General features: G+C 40.2%; 1 protein-coding gene across 2 annotated transcripts; it reads left to right on the top strand.

The window, feature by feature from the left end:
• Positions 1 to 2,468: 2,468 nt before the first annotated feature.
• On the top strand, positions 2,469 to 18,793 carry pcmtd1 (protein-L-isoaspartate (D-aspartate) O-methyltransferase domain containing 1). Of its 2 annotated transcripts, XM_041948694.1 has the most exons (7): positions 2,469 to 2,662; positions 3,130 to 3,282; positions 11,042 to 11,506; positions 11,964 to 12,066; positions 12,662 to 12,833; positions 15,573 to 15,696; positions 16,057 to 18,793. In XM_041948694.1, the coding sequence occupies exons 3-7, from the start codon at positions 11,200 to 11,202 to the stop codon at positions 16,428 to 16,430; spliced, it is 1,080 nt and encodes a 359-aa protein (XP_041804628.1). In that variant the 5' UTR covers positions 2,469 to 2,662; positions 3,130 to 3,282; positions 11,042 to 11,199; the 3' UTR covers positions 16,431 to 18,793. The 2 variants fall into 2 exon arrangements, with proteins under 2 accessions (XP_041804628.1, XP_041804629.1); XM_041948695.1 differs by lacking the exon at positions 3,130 to 3,282.
• Positions 18,794 to 20,383: the final 1,590 nt, after the last annotated feature.

Genomic DNA, 20,383 nt, shown 5'->3' with positions numbered 1-20,383 from the left:
AGCTGTGGGAAGAAAAAAGACTTTTTTTTCCCTCAAAGAAATGTTCTAATGAATCAGCAGTCAGACAGAAGCAGCCTTTTATATAAACTTCTTAATCCTGTTTATCATCCGCAGGAACGCTGTTATGATAATGTCGAAAGTTACACGATAAAAATGCCAAAAAATATTCAAATCTCTGTATCTTTGATATGTTCATTGACCTTCATTCTGGTGAGAAATAAAAGAGTACGGGTATATGCAAGGTGAGGCTGAAACAAAGGCCACGTATTACCCAGATAACACGCCAAAGCAACAACACAGCATTCAGAAGGTGAAGCTTCTGGCTCAGCGCTACCGCAGCCGTCATTTCAGTCACGCTGCACGGCATCCCGGCTTCCTGTAATGTATAAGCTGTTAGCAGACTGTGAGAGTGCCGGTTGGTGGGGTGCAGATACGTAAAGTAGTTTGACAGCCACACACACACTCCTGGGGTGTGACCTCACCTAACCCCGCTGTAGTAAACACTGTGTGTTTACAGTTATCTATTAATACAACCGGCAGCAAAATATTCAGCTCGATGGAGAAAGCAAGCGCGGACAAATCCAGGATCCTGATTTTTGTGATGCATTAGTGCAGTTTTTTAAAGTAATACTCTAAATATTTTAGGTGTTAGCTGCTGCTGAGGACTCTGAGGTCATGTCCTCATGCAGGACTCTAATGACCTGAGGAAGAGCTTAGACAAGTTAATGTACATATGATATGTTTTCTAAGCTTACTGGGAATCTACAGAGACACTATCTTTATATTTTGAGTATTCTGAGATACTTAAAGTTAGATTTAATAATTAAAACTAACTAAAAGGGCTTAGTAGCATTGTGTTCCTGGTAGTGCAGAAAAGGCACATGAATATAATATGAAAATAATTCTCAAAATCAGATGTTTTATTGTCTTTTTTTGTGGTTAGTAAAGCTTTTCTTGCCAGGGTGAGACTACTGACCTCAGTATTTCTAAAATCCTGGTTGCAGCTCTGGCTTCATGTATCACACAATAATTCTGACGCTAAAAACAGGACATACTTGGAGTGGTGTTCATTAGTCAGGCCTGTTGTGCATGCATGACAAGACTAATGATCCCTGGTGAGACGGTGCAGCATTAAATTACTAACAACTCGACCCACGTTAAACAATCTGAAACCTGGTGTATTCTGTGGTTGTGTAAGTAGGGCTGAATACGCCGCTGTTATGCAATGAAACCATCGACTGAGGAAGTAAACAAACACTTCACCTTGGAGGACGGCAACGGCTCACACTGCAAAAAGTGGCCGCGAAATTCGCCATGAAAACATTTATGATAAATCAAAGTGAAATCAAGCATTAGCACCATGAATGCAGATGGATTTGTCAAGCTGTCCTACTCTACCAGCCACTTTAGCATCTAATCAACCAGAATGCCAGAAATACCACTATACCCTTGCTATGAATGCAGAAAAGTCCAGCAGATATTCAGCAGCATTCAACTGCTTCTCAAAAACACCTCCACAGCCCGAGCAAAGACACCGAAAACAGGATAAAAGCTGCTTCGGATTGAAAGTTTTCTTACACGTCTCGCATTCCAGACCCTCCACCAACAGGCTGAATCGAGGCCTCTGAAACCTCAGCCCAGACCTGTGCTCGTGTGCTGACCAGGGCTGCTTCCTTATTAAACCTGGTGATCATCCATTCCCACACTTCCAGAACAGGCCAAAAACCAGCTGCGGGCTAAATTTAGGCCCTTCCTCTAGGGAACTGTGTGAGGTTACAAGGTGGGTGAAGCTTTTCCACGATCTTTCCAATTTTGTGCGCTCTTGTTAAAGGAAATGGTAATGAGCAGGCTTGTCACAGCGGGCCGGCCGTGTTGTTCCTGAACTATTTCTTGCTCTGTGTGTTTTGAGTCACCCTTTACCTGCAGACAGTAAGGTGTGGTCTTTTAACTTCAAAGGAGTCAAATGAGATTGTTTCAAGTGGAAAATTACAAAAACCGGACAAAGTAAAGCCAGATTAAATATCTTATTGTCTAACAACAACAACAACAACAACATTTGGCCTCTGTAATGGATGTAAGTTTCCCTGTGGTGAATTACACTGCTTAATAATATAATTGACTACACCTGACTCTAAAACACACATATAAAAGCACAGGATAAGTACACATGTAAAAGAGCCTTTGATATTGTAAAAGCCTAGATATTAGCCGTCATTATAGAAATAATAAATACCTAGTGACTTTATGGATTGATTGACTGAAACAAGCAAGAGTATATACATAAGTAGGCAGTACACATACTTCAAAAAGTGCATGAACACAAAACACTACAGACAGACAGACAGATAGATAGATAGATAGATAGATAGATAGATAGATAGATAGATAGATAGATGTGAGCAACAGTGCTTCCCTCTGTCGACAAATTTTTTAAACCACGTGACCTGTGTTTACATCCTCTTCTCAGCTGTTTCTTTCTTCTTCCACTTCGACACAACGGCTCGCCGTCACTACTTTACCTTTTCACGCAACTAGCTAGTTAGCTCCGTTAACTAGCCTGTAGTTAGCCTTGGAAGGGGGCTGTTAACGTCTGAAAGTCACTGTCACTGACCGTCGCATTGCACATCCAGTCCCAAGGAGTGAGTTAATGCGACACGGCATTGTGAGTATTTTTAGTTTCTTGTACGCTAACTACCTTTTTGTCGGTGAGTTATCCAGTTTGTGCGGCTGGCGACATGCCCGTGCGACAGTTTTGTTAGCGTTATTAAATGTGACACGCTAGGCTAGCTGTGTTGTGTGTTTGCTAGCCGAGTAACGGAAGGATAAAGAGGCGAGCTTACCTAACCTGCTTTGTCTCTGTTTTGTTGATGGCGCACTCAGGCCCACAAAAGCTAACGTTAGCTAGGTTCACTGGCTAACAGGCTAACTTATGCAATCAACTCTATTTTAAAACCCATTCGTTTGACTTGTCAGCGTGCCCAACGTTTGCTTAATTCGCACATTTTTGCGATTTGTGTACATGCGGGTTTCAGGAGACTTTCCTGCCACAAACGTTTGCACCATCAGGCGGAAGAGCCTCCGACATGTCAATGTTATGTTGCTGTTTTTTGGTGGTGTTTTTCCCCGCAGCTGTCACTAAAACCCACTGGGCTTCTGGGCTGTTACTTCACCTTCTCCTTAACAAACCGGTCGAGCCAGTCGCTGCTAAAGATTGAGGTTAATCGCACTGCAGAGAACTGGCCAGCAACTGCGTTTTGGTCGCCGAGGAAGAACAAAAGCTGGGTGAATGCACACAAACACACACACAGTCTCTGTTCGTGTTTGTCAGCTTGTGTAATGGATGCTTGATTCGCCATGTATTTCTCACAGGTGTGGACGGGCAGGATTAAGAAACAGACGTTATTATTAACGGTCGACAACGTTTCATGAAAACGCTGTTGTTGTTTTGCTCCATCGTCACACGCGCAGTGCGATGAAAGTGTTCAGGCAGCTGATTGGCTGACAGGCTGCCGTCTGTGTGGCAACTGCAGCACGTGACCGGGTAGCGCGCTGATTGGCCTCATCAGGTGTCAGTTGTGGGGATTTAAGAACATCTGTGAACATCACTGCATGTACGAGTGACCAGAAAAATAAAAAACACCCTGCTGTATAAGTACAACCTTATTTTATGTTAGTTGCAGTGTTGGAAGTAGTACTCAGAACTTTTACTTAAGTAAAGGTAGCAATACCACAGTATAGAAACAGTCCTTAAACTAGTGAGTGCAAGTGCAAGTATTTGAAAAATATATATAAATATACATATAAAATATACTTAAAGTACCAAAAGCAAAAATACTCATTTTGCAGAATGGTCCATTTCAGAATCATATATATTATATTAATGGATTATAATTATTGATACATTAATGTGTACATCACTTTAATTTCGCAGCTGGTTACGGTGGAGCTTGTTGAAATTGCTTAATATACTGCGTTGTAGCTTGTAAATTTCCTCCCAGGGTCAATGAAGTCTTATCTTAACCTATAATTATACAGTGTAATTCATTTATCAATTATAATTTGTGTTATTAATCTGATTATGCAAAGTAACTCAGAACTAAAAATATTAAATAATGTGGTGGAGTAAAAGCACAATGTCTCCCTCTGAATTGTAGTAGAACAGAAGTGTATATATTAGCAGAAAATGGAAATATGATACTTAAGTACAGTACTTGAGAAAATGTACTGAACTACTTTCCACGTCTAGTTCGTTGTTTCTAAACGAGACACCTTAGAAAATAATGGACAAACTGCCATAGACTTGAATAAAGACTTCCAGGAAACAGCTGCAAAAACAGTTAAAAAGACTAGGGGTGCAGCTAATGATTAGTGTCAGTACTGCTTTATCTGCAGATTACATTATGTATAAAAAAAAAGTAAAAATCATCATCAATCAATTTCCTTAATCCAAAGGAAATGTCATCACATTACTTGTTTTGTCCTATCAGCAGTTAAAAAAAAGATATTCAGCTAAGTGTCACAGATCCTCACAACTGAAAAGCTAAAATCATATTTTCTGAACCATCTACATGATGGCAGATCCTAATGACTAGGGCTGCAACTAACAATTACCAAATAATCTACTGGACATTTTCTCGAGTAATAATTTTGTCTATAAAATGTCAGAAAATAGTAAAAAAAAACCAAACCCATTACAGTTCCCCAGGGCCCAAAGTGGCATCTTCAGATGTCTTATTTTGTTCTTCCGTCATTCCAAAACCCAATTAGTATCACATATGACAAAGAAAAGTAGCAAATACTCACATCCCAGAAGCTGGAACCAGTGAATTTCAGCTTTAAAAAGACTTCAGCTCTGGCTGAATGCACATGTCTGTGACAAACTGACTGCAATTAACAACACTTGAAGTGTACGGTTGCTGGCAGCCCTGTGATGCTATCATTCTCATTCCACATTCCTACGTCAGAAAGATGATGTGCTACTAGATGGATAAAATCTTTGCCATCTTAAAGATGTTCAGACTGAAAATGAAGTGAACTTTAGAGGCTTTGTGATTGCATATAGTGTTAATGGCAAAGTGCAAATGGTTGCAGGTTCATCTTGGTCCCACAGAACAGGGGAGAGACACAGCTGCTTGAGTTGAAAATGTTTTATTTTAAGCCAAAACAAGTCCTGCTTATCCCAAAACTGTATGAGCTCCTTTCATGAATATGCAGAGACAACAGGAGCAAAAGGGAGAGGGTCCAGAGGAGAGTAAAAGAAACAACTGGAGTCCTGGTAAATTCTGAAAAGCTGACGTTTTCCACACAAACACACACTTGCATGGAGTCGGTTCTTGTTGTTAGCCTCGGCTGTCACTTCCCTTGGCTGTTTGTGACTAATTAACACAGTTCAGTGGACAAACTTGCAGAAGTAAGAAGTGATGCAAATACACTTTTCATTCAGTCTGAAAGCACCATAAGATCTCTAACACTAGCCTGGGGATGGAGTCGGAGGAAAAGCCATGGTGTTACCTAAATCGAAAGGTTTTATCCAGTGCTGAGCATGAAAACGTTCAGAGGTTTTGCCTTCTTCTGTGAACTTGTTACAGTGACTGCCCTTTGTGTTATGAATATGGAATAAGAGACTAAGTGTAAAGGTTTACCCTGGAGCTGGACACTAGAGGAGGGGTCAGTAGGTCATCAAATTCATTTGGACTAACTGACTGACCAGCCAACAATGCTATCCCTGGAGATATTCTGTTAGCACAAAGGTAATATCTATTAACAGGAATTTTATATTGAATTTCAGTACACATGGCTTAAAGTTATCCATCACTGTGTCGATATCCTGACACATATGTAGACATGTATGTCTATGGAAAATATTCTTACTATAGTTTTATTCTTAGTTGATCTACTTTATCAGTAAAAACTCAACAAAAACTCTGAACCATATACCACAAGTCCATTTGATCCAGCCAGGTAGGCAGTTCAGAAATACTAAAAAGCAAAACTTTTTTTCAGTGATAAAGAAAATAACCTAAAAAGTAGACGAGCACATGTTGCAGAGTGGTTCCTGAACGCAACACACGTTGCGGTTGCATCATGGCGACTGTCAACAAAACAAAAGTAGATATGGAGTGTTGGGCATTCCAAGAGAAATGAGTAAGCAATTATTTTATGTTGTCTTGTTCAAATAAAAGGCATGCCAGTGTTTCTAAGTTAGTTTGTGGGGACATGGTCACAGTGATGAAAAAGGCTAATTTCAGCTGTCATTACAGTTACAAACATGCTAAACTGGATGAGCTGCAAGGACAGATGCACTTGGATGAAGTTAACGCTCCTCAGAGTTTGGGTGCCCAACAAGCAATTACCACAAGACCACATTCTGATAGAGACAGTGTTAGGCAGCCAATAGCTAAGGAGCTGAAACCTCATTCAGAAGAAGAATTTGTGAAGGAGTGCCTTGTTACTGCGGAGCTGCTAGCACTGGACAAAGTAAAGTTATTCCAAACTGTCAGTTTGGCTGGAATAATTCATAGAGGAAAAAGCTATGACTGTGCATTTTCCTGCTCTGCAAGTAGAACAAGACCGCTATGACATCTGAATATGCCGGTAAGTATGTAAAACTCCCTCAGGTATTTGGTGAGAGGTATCGGGACATTAAAAGTAAGGGAGCAGAAGAAAACATTGGGAGGAAAAGTGAGAGTTTATTCATTCATTTAATCTATAAGGGAGACATGAGAGCAGATAGAAACGGTGCAGTCGGACTGCGTAGTCAGACAGCCTCTATGTTCCTGGGGGATCGTACCCGATGGCAGACAAAGAGAAATAGTGAAAGTGTGGTTTAAAGAGAACCAATCTAAAAACCAATGGTGTCCACCTAGCCTAATCTATGAATTCCTGATGCTGTACTTTGTGCGTGAATGTGCACAGTGTCTCTCTCAAGGGGGAGACACACTTATCGTTTCTGCTGCGATGGGATCGCTGCAGGTAATTGATATTTTCCTCATTCATGATGAACAAATTTCACCCACCCACAATCAGAATGTTAAGTTTTATGATTTTACAATGCAGATTTTGCCTGCGGACATAACTGCCATGGGCGCATTGATGCCCTGAACACATTTCAGGCTCATTTTCCTCACTTTAAACCCTGAATACAAGGTACAGGTGTTTCCTGTTTTTCATGTCACTCACGCAGTACACAGTACACTTCCTTTTACTGGCATCTTTTCACAAAGGAATACTCTATTTTGAATGTGACTTCAATAATATATTCCTTTTCTGGTACCATTGCAGCAAAACCCACAAGCTCCTCTATTAATCTAGCATTGGTTGAACATATTTGCAAACATGTAAATTGTTGCTGAATTAATTTCCCGCACACCTAGATCTCATTAATTACACATTCTCCAGCCTTTTATCTGCCATCTTATCCTTGAATGTGAACCTACCATGCTCACATTTCTTGCTGCAGTGAATACGGGAGCAAACATTCACACACCAGCCTCAGGAAATGTAAATTCACAGGCAGGGTGTGCATATTCACGGGCTGCTGTGAAAGGATATGGAGAGTATTAATCAGAAATGTATTTTTTATGGCTATTGTAGCTTTGAAACACAAGTCATTACAAATTAAAAATGCTGTAATCTGTCTTTTCAACATCACAAATTAATTTTGCGTAGTCTTGATAGATGTGTTGTAGTAGATCTATTTTGAGATTTGTTGATACACATGATTTTTTTCGACTTAATCCAAATTCTTTGTCACAGGTATCCTTCTCCTTGCTGAGAGAGCTGCAAACTAGCTGATAAAAGTCTGGATTTACACTGAGAGTGCTGGTAACCATGAGGATTATCAGTTTCCCTCACACTGCCTGTATACACTGCTGTGTACATCTCAGTGTGCTGCCTGCACAGGTCTTTGGTATTTAGTTACAGCACTAGACTTGATCTTGTGTTGCCAGAGGATCTGTTACATGTCGTCATCCCGCATGGTTCAGTGAGTTGTCCCTAACCGGGTCATGGCAGCCAGTTATGACCTGAGACGGTGTTGATGCATTTATCAAACACACTGGGGGTCAACCCAGGACGCTCTGTGTGTGTGTGTGTGTGTGTGTGTGTGTGTGTGTGTGTGTGTGTGTGTGTGTGTGTGTGTGTGTGTGTGTGTGTGTGTGTGTGTGTGTGTGTGTTTTACCCATTTATTCCCATCTACTCAGAGACATTTTGTTTTCTGTACAGGAATAGCTTCACTTTTACAACAAATGTTATTACCTAGCTGGTCCTTTTTGATTTATCTTTAAGGAGTGGGTGACTAATGACCCCTGTTTCAAGACTCATCATTGGTCTGAGTGTACAGCAAAACCAAAAGCCATTTGCTTGTAGAATACCGCCTGACCCATTTTCCTAGATTGTTTTCAACTGCGTGCAACTCACAGGACTATGTATCACAGAGAGGGTAGGAAAAAAACTAGGATAAAAAATACACTGCTGTACAATCAGTGATGGTAAGCGAATCAATGATTTTTTTTTTTTGCCTGTGAGAAAGAGCCAGTGGAAAATTAGCTTACCAGGCCTCCCACTACAAAGTCACCTCTGAATTTAATCTGTATTAGCTGAGTCAGATGTAGAGATGCTGAGGAGGCATAGAGGGAATTCAAGACTTGTCTCCCTTGGCTCCGTCTCCAGCTATAACCATTCACTCTGTGCCAGTGTGGGGTGTTTTAGCTATCAAAGCATCGATAAAACGTTTAAAGACCACCATGTGTTCGGAATTTCCTCTTTATCACTGCGATGTGGTGCTAAAGAGCTCAGTGTTACAGCCAGTAGCTTAGTACTTACAATATGAGTGACTTTGATATCGCCAGAGGTCAGAGTGTGTTTTAATTGACCCATTGGTTGCGTTTTTTGCCTTGTGTACCCTTAAAATGAAAGGGAAAGGTGTGCTTGTGACCCCACATGACAGATTGGGGCTTTACTGTGGACATGAGGTGTGAGCAGTTTAACAAAAGAGTGATTTTTATATGCTGTCGGACTGTTTCACTCTAGAATTTGAGCTGTCCACTTTGTCCAGTAGTTCTCAAACTTTTTGTGGCCAAGGTACACCAAAGGGCCAAAATCCCAGCGCAGTTCACTTCCAATCCAGTTCACAACTACAAAAAGACAACTCAGAAGTCTGATCCGAGTTTTCCTGTTTCTGAAATGTGAGAATTTGCTGCTTGTCTTGCTTCTTGATCTAGTATATAGATTATTTTTGATAGATTGTCAGACAAAACCAGATTTTTGCAGACATTAGCTTGTGCTCCAGGAAACCGATGGACATCACTGTTTTCACTGGTCTTTTATAGACCAAGCATTAATCAAGAAGAATCATTCGTTGCAGCCTCACTGGTAAAAAGTATCAAAACACTTTGTAAGAAGAAAAGATGGATAAAAGTCAGAAAAAGATCAACAATGTTGCACACCAGAAATATTTTTCTTACTGTGACCTCTCAGATTTGTCTTGAGACCCTTTAGGGGTCAGGAACCACTGACCTACAGGGTTTCTCTGTTATATGTTATCTGAGGCCAACGGCAACAAGAGGTGCCTGTTAGCTAACGTTGGGTGAAATGATGATATGTAACCATGAGATGACATTTTCCCCCTCAGGGATTTTGCGATACCATCATCTTCAGTTTCATTGGATGTGTTTGGCTGCTGTGTTGTGGATAATGTTCATGCGCAGGATTAATTTATGGTGATATTGAGTTTTTATGATGTTTGCATCAGTCTTATAATGTGCCTTTTTTCAGTGTTAGCCAGTAAACATTCTTGGCTGTTTATTGCTGATTATTTGTCCATCAACAGTTTTTTTTGGTATATTTTCCAGAAACAATAAATATGATGATCAATATTGATTTTGTAGTATAAAGTAATGTGCCATGATAAACAGTTTTGTCCATATTGTCCACCCTTCCACCCACCCATAACACCTCCCTCTGGACATAACAGGCTCAGGCGGCAGGTTGATATCTTCAGATTGCTCGTTTTGTCCCCCAACAGTCTAAAACATAAAGATATTCAATTTGCTGCACCAGACGTCTGAGAAAACCAACAAATGTTCACATCTGAGTGAATTCTTGCCATTTTTCCATCCGTCAGGAGAATGCTTTTCCGTTGCTTTGACCTTTGATCAATTAAACTAATCGTTTCAGCTCTAATAACGTTCCATATATGGCACGTTACAGGACATTTGTCTGTGTGATGCATTATATCAACGCACGATGAAAATAGTTCATACTTCATTTTGTACGACCTCTTTAACGTGACAAATAGAGCGTTTTCACAACAGATATTTTGTAACGTGCTGCAGGAAAATCACAGGTGTGACAAATGACGTTCATGATGGCTCTTTTCCATTAAGCGTCCCAGTAAGCCATGCTCGTGAGCCCACGTGTATTATACCAGGGCCCTTGAACCTAAATGGAATGGAGGTTATTAATTACACCTGCGCTCGTCCTGCTGCGACGTGTCAGAATATTTGTTGTGAAAAGGGCCTGTGTACATTGAATAAGTGTAAACAACAACTTGTAAGGGTGTGTGTGTATGTGTGTGTGTTTTGGGGTTAATCTCTGTGCAGTGGGGGTAATGTGACATGCAAAATAGTAATCTTGTGGCTGCCTGAATGAGGCCATAAATTATGTTATCAAATTAAAAAGCCGTAATGTTGTGTTATTGGATTGTTTTCAAACATGACATTTTGGTGAATTTATTGTTTGCAATAAATATTCATTCATATTTCATTAAGTGTTTTACAAAAGCATTGCAAGACATAAATTGTTGATGTTTTTATCCTGAAGGAAAGTCATTTAGAAAATCACTGCTATAGCTTAATACTTTGATTCATTCTTCAGTCTGTTTCTCTCACAGCTGTTAATTTAGCATCAAAAGACAAGCCCAGTGGTGTGAGAATGTTAGATCTTTACCTTTGCCGGCGTCTTAAATCTGCGCCAAACGTGTAGCTGTAGCCGAACGCCCCTCGCAGGCATGTTGCCGTAACGCCTTTGTTATTTCTGTCAGGTCACTTCCTGCCTGGACATGAGCGTTGTCTGAGCTGACGTCTGAGGAGTCACAGCGGCAGCATCCTTCAGTCCGCTGTTCATCCCCATGCCACTCTGAGGAGGAATCACTCATCCTGAGCACAAGTTCGGCCCCTGTGTCTCTCTTCTCTTTTCACCATGGGGGGAGCCGTGAGCGCCGGGGAGGACAATGACGACCTCATTGATAATCTGAAGGAGGCCCAGTATATTCGCACAGAAAAAGTTGAACAGGCTTTTCGGGCCATAGACCGTGGGGACTACTATCTGGACGGCTACCGGGACAGTGCCTACAAAGACTTGGCGTGGAAGCACGGCAACATACACCTGTCCGCTCCGTGTATATACTCGGAGGTGATGGAGGCCCTCAAACTACAGCCAGGACTTTCTTTCCTCAATCTGGGCAGTGGGACCGGCTACCTGAGCACAATGGTTGGCCTCATCATAGGTGAGCGTAGTGTACCCGTCTCCTCACAGCGCCGTTGCTTCATGTGTGGGAGGTGCTCAGTTTACTATGAAAGTACAGTGTGTGCCTACAAATCAGCATCAACCACAACAGGACTGCAATGATTATTTAGATCTTCGATTGATTTGACGATTTTCCAGGTTTGTTTAGTTGCCTATAAAATGTCAAAGAGATTGTGAAAGATGGCCATCACAGTTTCCTGGATTCTGGGGAACAACTCAAAACCAAAGAATATGTCACATAAAACAAACACAACCAGCAAATCCTCAAACTTGTCATTTTGTGAGAAGGACTAAAATGATTATTTGATTATCAAAATAGGTGCAGATTATTTTTTGGGGGTCATTTGATAAAAGCTTTAATTGTTTCAGCTCTACGAGATTCTATGATAGGTAGTAGGTAATGCTAAATATTGTTCCTGTTTGTTTTTTTTTCAAAGGGCCCTTTGGTGTGAACCATGGAGTTGAGCTCCATAAGGACGTGGTTGAATACGCCAGAGAGAAACTGGATGATTTCATAAAGAATAGCGACAGCTTTGATAAGTAAGTAATGCTTGAAAGGAATGTTTCATTTTGGCAAATGTGCTGACACGTTTTCTTGCCAAGAGCTAGATGAGAGGATCGGCACCACTCTTAAATCTGTCTGTTAGATAATATGGATACAGCCAGCAGCTGTTAGCTTAGCATAAAGGCTGGAAACAAGGGGAAGAAGCTAGCCTGGTTTTGGTCTGAAGGTAACAAAGCCTAAAGCTAGTTAATGTTAGCTAAGTATTGTTATTTTGTTACCTTTGCACAGAGCCAGGCTGCCTGTTTCCCCCTATTTCCTGTCTTCCTGCTAAGCTACGATAACCAGCTGCTGGCTGCTGCCTTAGCAGACAGATTTTCTCATTGAATTCTCAGAAAGAAAAATGTCAAACTGTTCCTTTAGCAAAACCTTGATGTATTCAAACCGCATACACTAGTTTTACCTGCCAGTTTTTCTCTTGCGGACCTCAGGGCTTTGTTTTGCAAATTAAATACATTTAAATCTCTCTAATTCTGCTCATCTAATTTGCATAATTCTGTCACAGCTCACACATGCGATGATGAGCCTGTTTGATGTATGTTTTCCACTATACCTGCTATTATTTCTCCCCAGGTTTGAGTTCTGTGAACCCGTCTTTGAGGTGGGGAATTGCCTCGAAATCTCGACAGACAGTCACCAGTACGATCGCATTTATTGCGGCGCAGGAGTGCAGAAGGACCATGAAAACTACATGAAAGTGCTGCTCAAAGTTGGAGGCATTCTGGTGATGCCCATAGAGGATCAGGTAAGTCAGAATGATGCAGAATGAACAAATCATGATGGCTATTCAAAATGCTAACACATGAGGGCAAACAAGGTGAAATAGCTTTTGACCTACAAGGCTGGTTATGCAACTTTCACATGCATTATTGAGCCACAACTGCCCCTGGATTAGAGCAGCCGTGCAAGGAGCACAGACTGGCCTGTATAAATAAATGTTTTATTTGAAATGGCGGATGTGTGAGTGTGAACAGACCGTGGGGCATGTAAGAGGGCATTAAGAATATTTTGGGAAGTTGGTGGAGGAAATGGTTGGCAGGTACCTTCTCCAGGAAGGAGGAAAGCTTGACAGATTCACAGTGAAGAATTTTGGCCAATTTAAAGAGAAAATGGAGCTGAAGTGAAGCAAAGTTTGACTGACATTAAACCAAAGATTTGGAAGTCTTTTGTTTGTCTGTTGTTTATCCAAGGCCTGAGTGTACTCTGAAGGGAGTTCAGTGTAAGATATACTTTAACCAATCAGATGTTCTGCTGTGTCTGTAAGGAACACAGAAGGCATTAGTAAGAAGGAAAGCAGCCTACACGCTTATGAATCATGGTGGAGAAAATAATTAAACATAGTTTTGATCAGAGATCTTTGTAAGATGGGGGGGGGCAGAGCTTTTTGGAAATGCTGACAAACTGCATGATTATCTTCAAAGATGTGGCAGGGTAGTAATGTAGTAACTCTATCCATCTTCTGTATGCTAATATATTCCTAGATATAGATCATCATGACATACTCTATGCTGGTAGCCCCCCTTAAAAACATGAATCATAAAGGATCTGCTCAGGAATTAGTCTTAGCCTTGATCGTGTAGCATTTACGAGCCTCAATCAAAACACTCTTTTAAACATGCCCAATATGAACAGAAAAATGTAAACATTTACTTGTACTGTGGACATGTTGGAAGAAAAAAATAAGTAATCACATAGAGACCTTGCATTGACAGTAAGTATTATCGTGTTGAATGAAGTACATTAAAGATGGCTATGAATGGATGAACTTTCATCTTGCTTCAAGGCGTCCACAGTATCGGCTCATATTAATGGACCTGTTGTGCGCCACTCGAATGCACCCCGAGCCATTACGCCTCCCCCTACCAAGATATCCACTCACTTTATCACCACGCATGATGAGCCCACAGCCTCTTTAATTGTGTTTTGATAACTGTCATACTGTGGACTGGTAATTACTTGTTATGGCCTGAGCCACCAGATATCTGTCATCAGCTGAAGGCTAACTTCTCACACCAGCAGACACTTTGATGAGATGTCTGGAAGGGCCGAGCCATAGGACGATGTACTGCACACTTTAAATGCCACGATTCGTCGACAGAATTAATTGGCTTCTCTTTTGATAATTGAATCATCGTTTAAGGCATTTTTCAAACAAAAATGTTCGAGGACATATAAGGGCTCCAACTTTGCTGCCTTTCCTTTTCTTTGCCTGACAAAACAATACCTTTGATTTGTCACCTTCAATGCCTCTGAAGGGCGTTTTCACTGTTTTTTTTCATGTTTGTTTTAATGAAAATAATCATTAGTTGCAGCAGTTGTTCTTCAGTCAGAGATTGTCTATACTGTTTATAATATGATAGCTATTCCTTTAATATATCTGGTAGCATGAGGACATCATGGGCAGTTTTACTAAATCATTAGCAGAACTGATTGATGGCAGTGTAAGAAGTTTGCAGGGAACCAAAAGTCTCATGTGATTGGATGAATTTAAACTTCTAATTTTGGGCCTTTGTAGGAGATGCCTATCGTTGTTTCTGATGATGATGATGATGATGATGATGTCTGTATGTGCTTGTGGCTGACTGGCTGTGTTTTATTGTCTTATCTTGGTTCTTATTGCTTCTACTGAACTCTCTCTCTTGTTAAAGCGATCTTGATCTCAGTGAGACGCTCAGATTGAATTAAGATTCCAATTATTATTATTTTGTATGATTTGTGCTTCAGTGTGATAAAGTATTTTGATTGGCAGGCCTTTAAATTTGCTGGATTAGTCGAAAACAGACATTTCTGTTTAATCTAGTAAGAATGTCTGAACTGATTTCCAGGGATTAAAGACAAAATATATCCATATTGCAATATAAACTTACATGTAATATGATAAAGATTTATTGCCCATCCCTAGTGTCTTGTCCATTCATTTGTTCAGCTTTGACACAATTGTCTTCACTGTCTTGATGCTGTCAGATGGCTCTTTAAACCCACTGGCAGTAATCTGTTCATATAAAAATCAAGTGTGGAAATGGAGTTAATGTTTCATGAACCTATTTGACATTGCGGCATACATGCAAATATTCAGGAGGGCCTACTTCTTCTCCAGGGGCATGGTTTATATATTCTCTGTGTACATAGTGTCTGCACATCTGCCAACCATAATGAACACCTGGAATTTGGAGAACATCATTAGATTTGTGCGTGTTACTTAATAAGCAAAGACTTTGCATGTATTCACAAATAATTGCAACAGTGTATTGCTGGTATCTGTAGAAAAGGTGGTAAATTAACAAAAACACACAATAAGCAATGACAGGTGTTTAAAAAACAAAAAGACACAGAACCAAGATGTAAGATCGCCAACTAAAAAAATAAATACAGTTTGAAGATACTGAGGTTTAAGCCCTCAATCCTTGCTCCCTAATAATGCACAGTGTTTCATATTTCGAAAGTGTTCAAGTGTTGAGTTCAGGTTTTGTCTCTCCATATGCAGCTGACCCAGATAACCAGGACTGGCCAGTGCTCATGGGAGAGCAAAAACATCTTGGCGGTGTCCTTTGCCCCCTTGGTCCAGCAGAGCAGAGCTGATGGAGAGAAGCCCGACACTGTCCAGCTGCGTAAGTTCTGCAGCCGCTGCTCCCAACAAAACAAAACAAAGAAACCCTCAGAGTCTCTGCGTTATTATGCCTAACTGGTCTTGATGTGTAAAGAAGGGCGATATTTTAAAGTCAGGCAGTGCATACAAAGTGATGTGATGAGACGTTTCCTCCAGCAGTATTTGCTTTGACATATGAAGCTCAGCCTTGCAGCTGCTCCAAAGAGCCAATTCTTTCCTTGATATACTGAGACTTTTTTTTTCTTTGACAGCCTCACTTGTTTATGCTGACCTAGTTGAAGGCCCGGTGCAGTTATATGGATTATTCTTATTTTCGTGGCGCATCGCCCTGAAGCACTGTGTCGTCTCTCTTTGTCCTCAGCCCCGGTGACTGTCCGCAGCCTTCAGGATCTGTCTCGGATCTACATACGCCGCACCCTCAGAAACCTGGCCAACGAGGACAGTCAGGGGAAGGGGATGGTGCAAAGAGTTCCCCAGAAGCGCAAACGCAGGCGCTGCCGGCGGCGTCGCATCAACACCTATGTTTTTGTAGGCAACCAGCTGATCCCTCAAATGGTGGAGAGCGAGGAGGAGGAGCACCCCGAGGAAGAACACAAGGAAGTGGAGGAGGAGGAGGAAAGAGACATTGGCGACATTGAAATCCTCAAGCAAGTGAACGTGTTGAGAGACCAAATAATGGCTTTGCCGCTGCCTGAGTCACTGAAAGCATATTTGCTGTATTACAGAGAGAAATGACTGATATCCACTCGTAACTGGTGCAGCGCCTGCTGAAATGCTTTTCTTCACCCTTTTCAGTACAAATGTAGCATTATTTCCATTAAATCTTGATGGCAAAACTGTAACAGAAAGAGACGTCAATGATAATATTGGATAATAATGTTATGATTGTCATGAGTTGTTAGTTTTTGTTGACATTTTCTTTTGATTTGTATATCAAAAAAAAAAGAACCATGTAAAAAGAAAACTAAACGGACGTAGTTTCAGCAACCCGTTTTCAGATTCAGATTTTATCACAATGTCAGGATTTCTGCAGAAGTGTGCAGATTAAAAATTGTATAAAAATCAAAGTTCTTACTATATTTGTTAAAATATGATCATGCTAAGATGAAGACTTTTATTGCAGCTTTTTCAGAAGCTTTAACTTACTATCAGTGTCGGGTGATTTGGTGATGCTGAAAGGAGCAAAAAACGCATAAAGGCAAATGAGGCCACGTCCTCCCGGTTTGAGTTCGAGAGTGAGACGCAAAATCTTGCATTATCATGAATGGAACTCTTGTGTCATTACTCTTCTTGATATTTCATTTTGGGTCAACGTGTTTTGTACCTTCCTATTGCAAGAGATCATTGAGAGACTAGATTGGTTCAGAATTTTTTCTACAGGGCACCTTTTAATGTAACTTTTTCTACAGGGTGCTTTCATACTTGTGTTTTCTCACTTTGCATATGAGTAGCTGACATCCTGCTCGGTATGACAAGGTGCTGTAGGCCCTCTCCCCTCCATGCTTTTCTTTCTCTTCTTGATGCAAACAGTATATTAGATAAATTAATCATATCAGAAATAATGATAAAGCTGATGACGGGTGTTCACCGATTCACATTTCCAGCTGTTTTTAAGAGGGAACTGGTAAAGGGGAGATTTTAGTCATTTAATGAGTACATGCATGAATATACTGTATATGTGTTGGGTGTTCCTGACGTTGCTTCACATCTCCTGATCGGTCACTGGAGGTGATGTCCCAGGTGATCATGTTTGGAAATGTTTTGACATAAGAAAAAAAAAGAAATCAATTAGATGGCCTTGAGACAAATCACAAATTCTGAATAGTACTGCGCTTTTTTATCGAAGACAATGCAAATCAGAATCGCTGAGGATTTTGAAGCCTTTTGTATCCTGGACTGCCGAAGTGTCCAGCAAAGCACCTTATTCTACAGTCCTCAAGTGAAGAAAAAAAAAAGGTGCCAATTTTTGGCCTAATTTGTATTGTGGACTGGACTTCTTGTAACATAAAATCCTGTTTAATCAAAGTACAATTTGCTTGCAGAACCTCCCTGATAGTGATGGCTTTCAAGTGCCAACGTATCCCATCACATTAGGACTTCTGTGAGTTTGCTGGCACAGTAAATTGACCCAGACAAATGGTATATTTCTACAAAAACATTCCACAGTGAAAAAAAGGAAGCAGCACATCACGGATAGATGTCACACTTTTTTTTCTCCACGCTTTTACTGTCACAGACTTGGAAATTTCCTTCATCTTACTTTGAATGCATAATTTAGTATTCCAAAAGCTGAGTTGAATGTTGTTGATATTAATTCTATTGAATATTAAAGTGATATATGTGTACTGTTATCATATGATTCTGCATACAGTTTAATTTGCATTTGGTTTGTTGTAGCGCCCTCTTGCTGTACTGTATCTTGACACTGGGAACTCTGTAGATCAAAACTCCACTGCTGTCTGTTAAATAGATAAGATATATTAGTGCTATAGAGGTCTTCATTTTGTTCTGGTGTAATGAAAAATATTTTGTTTGAAAATGGGGGTGATTATTCTATTAGTAGTTTGTGTGTGAAGAGGTAACATTTATTTTCTGTAAGGTCTTTTTTTTTTACATTCATCAGAAAGCTTTGCAAGTAAGCAATAATGGAATAATTTCTCACTTTACAATTACCAATAACAACATAGTCCCATTTGATTTGCCTAGTATCCATTAAAATTCACATGACCAATTACAGGCATGCAACAGTTTATATACCATTATCTAAAATGTAATTGCTAATTAGAGAGCACATTAAGTACTGAAAGCAGGGGACCTACAACCTCGACTCTCAGGTCACGCCTTGCACCAAAGTTAATGGGACTGCTGTGATTACGTTTAATGTGGACGAGAGTCGGCTACAAAAATGGCACCCGGTAAAGACCAAGTCATAACCAGTTCTGTGGTTTTCTATTAAGTTAATTTGTCAAGAGCCAAAACAGTTCTGTTGCTGCTGATCAGGCCTAGGTTGATTCCTCATAGTGTGTGCAGTTCATTTTGAAAATGTGTTGTTTCTCCGTAAATGTTTGGCACAAAAAATAAAGGTCACGATCACATCATGCCTCGTCTAATTATTGCAACGCCTCTGTTATTTGGTTCCCCAAGCGTGTCCGACGTGGCCAAGGACTCGAATGAGTCGTCTTTGCAAGCAGATGAGGATGAAGCAGCAGCAGTAGTAAACGTGCCGCTCGTTGGCGTGCACCAGATGGCCTTCGTGTTTCTGTCACTGCTACTTTGACTTGATAACAGAAGAGCAGTTTCCTTCTACCATCTCATCTTTGACTTTTCTGATAAATTTATGGATGATGCGTTTGGTGTTTTTAAACTTTAGTTGCATCTCTTTCAGTTACTCGGTGCAGCTGTAACTTGCTTATCTGACAGTTAGAAACAAGTAAACAGGCCCTTACCGGTACACAAAACCCAGGACTGCATGCATGACAAACTTACAGTTTAACAAACTTGATGTCTGACTGAACTCCTCGACCTTTGCCTGCAGGAAACAGATGTTGATGGAAGCAGGAGCTGCTGTGTGAAATCAGTTTTTCCTCGAATTTACAAGAAAATATTGGATTTTCTGAAACGTGAAATATATAGGAATTCACCGAACTTGAAAGGGTCACAAGCAGACTGATTGTGCTCCCATGAGTCATAAGGAGACAGATTTTAAATGAATGTTCAGAATGGAAACAGCAGAGGAAAATATATCCTGACTGAGAGTCTCGAGCGTGATTCAAACCCCAGAAACGCCTACTTTTCTTATTACAAAACTCAGCAGCATCTTTCATTAGCTGCAGGTTGCAAGCTCTTCTGCTTTACATATTAATGACATGTGAGTAGTACAACTTAGTATACATAATACTTTATCTTTGTATGGATACTTGAATTATATCAACTGATATCATCGATGAACACATTTAATAAACAAAAAATACTTAATATGGAAATATCACACCATACGACTGAAGCTATACTTTAGTTTAAAAGTGTATTTAAATAGACCTAATTGTAATCAGAAGTTCATGTATGTAGTATGGATCAAGCACAAGTAATATAACGTGTTAATTTCTAGCATTATATTATAGTTAATAGATAATGGTCTCCTGGCTCTATGAACATGGGTCCAATCATCTCATCTAAATGTAGGTAAGAAAGGGAACGAGTGTATTTCTCAAATTATTGTGTAGCCAAGCAGCCATGTTAAGATGCACCATTTATAGTTACATATTTACATATCATTGATACACTAAGTGCAAAATCACGATGTAAGAAACAGCAGGAATCACAGCACACTTCTGAGTACGGCCACAGTAAAAGTTTCCACATGTAAACATTGTTTTAAGTGTCTTTTGATTCTTGGGTAAACTGAATTTCACATTTAAAATCATTCGGAACGAAATGTGAAAAACAAAACCGACCACCACTTGAGCCATGTTACAAAAGTTCTTATTTATTAATTTATTACACAGCATATTTGTTAATAAAACATCTGCAAAAAATAAAATAAACCTCACTCTCTAGATCCTGTGTTATAGGGTATGCAACCGAGGTCATTTTAAACCACAAAAGCATCACTCAGACTTTCTTTGCATAGACCGCACCACCATTAGTCTCCCTCAGACACTCATGTCAGCTTAACAAGCACGCACAGT

This window comes from Chelmon rostratus, chromosome 12, assembly GCF_017976325.1.
Source record: "Chelmon rostratus isolate fCheRos1 chromosome 12, fCheRos1.pri, whole genome shotgun sequence".
Classification (NCBI taxonomy): Eukaryota; Metazoa; Chordata; class Actinopteri; order Chaetodontiformes; family Chaetodontidae; genus Chelmon; species Chelmon rostratus.
The sequence above is the reverse complement of the archived record's forward strand: the minus strand, read 5'-3'. Positions and strand labels throughout refer to the sequence as shown.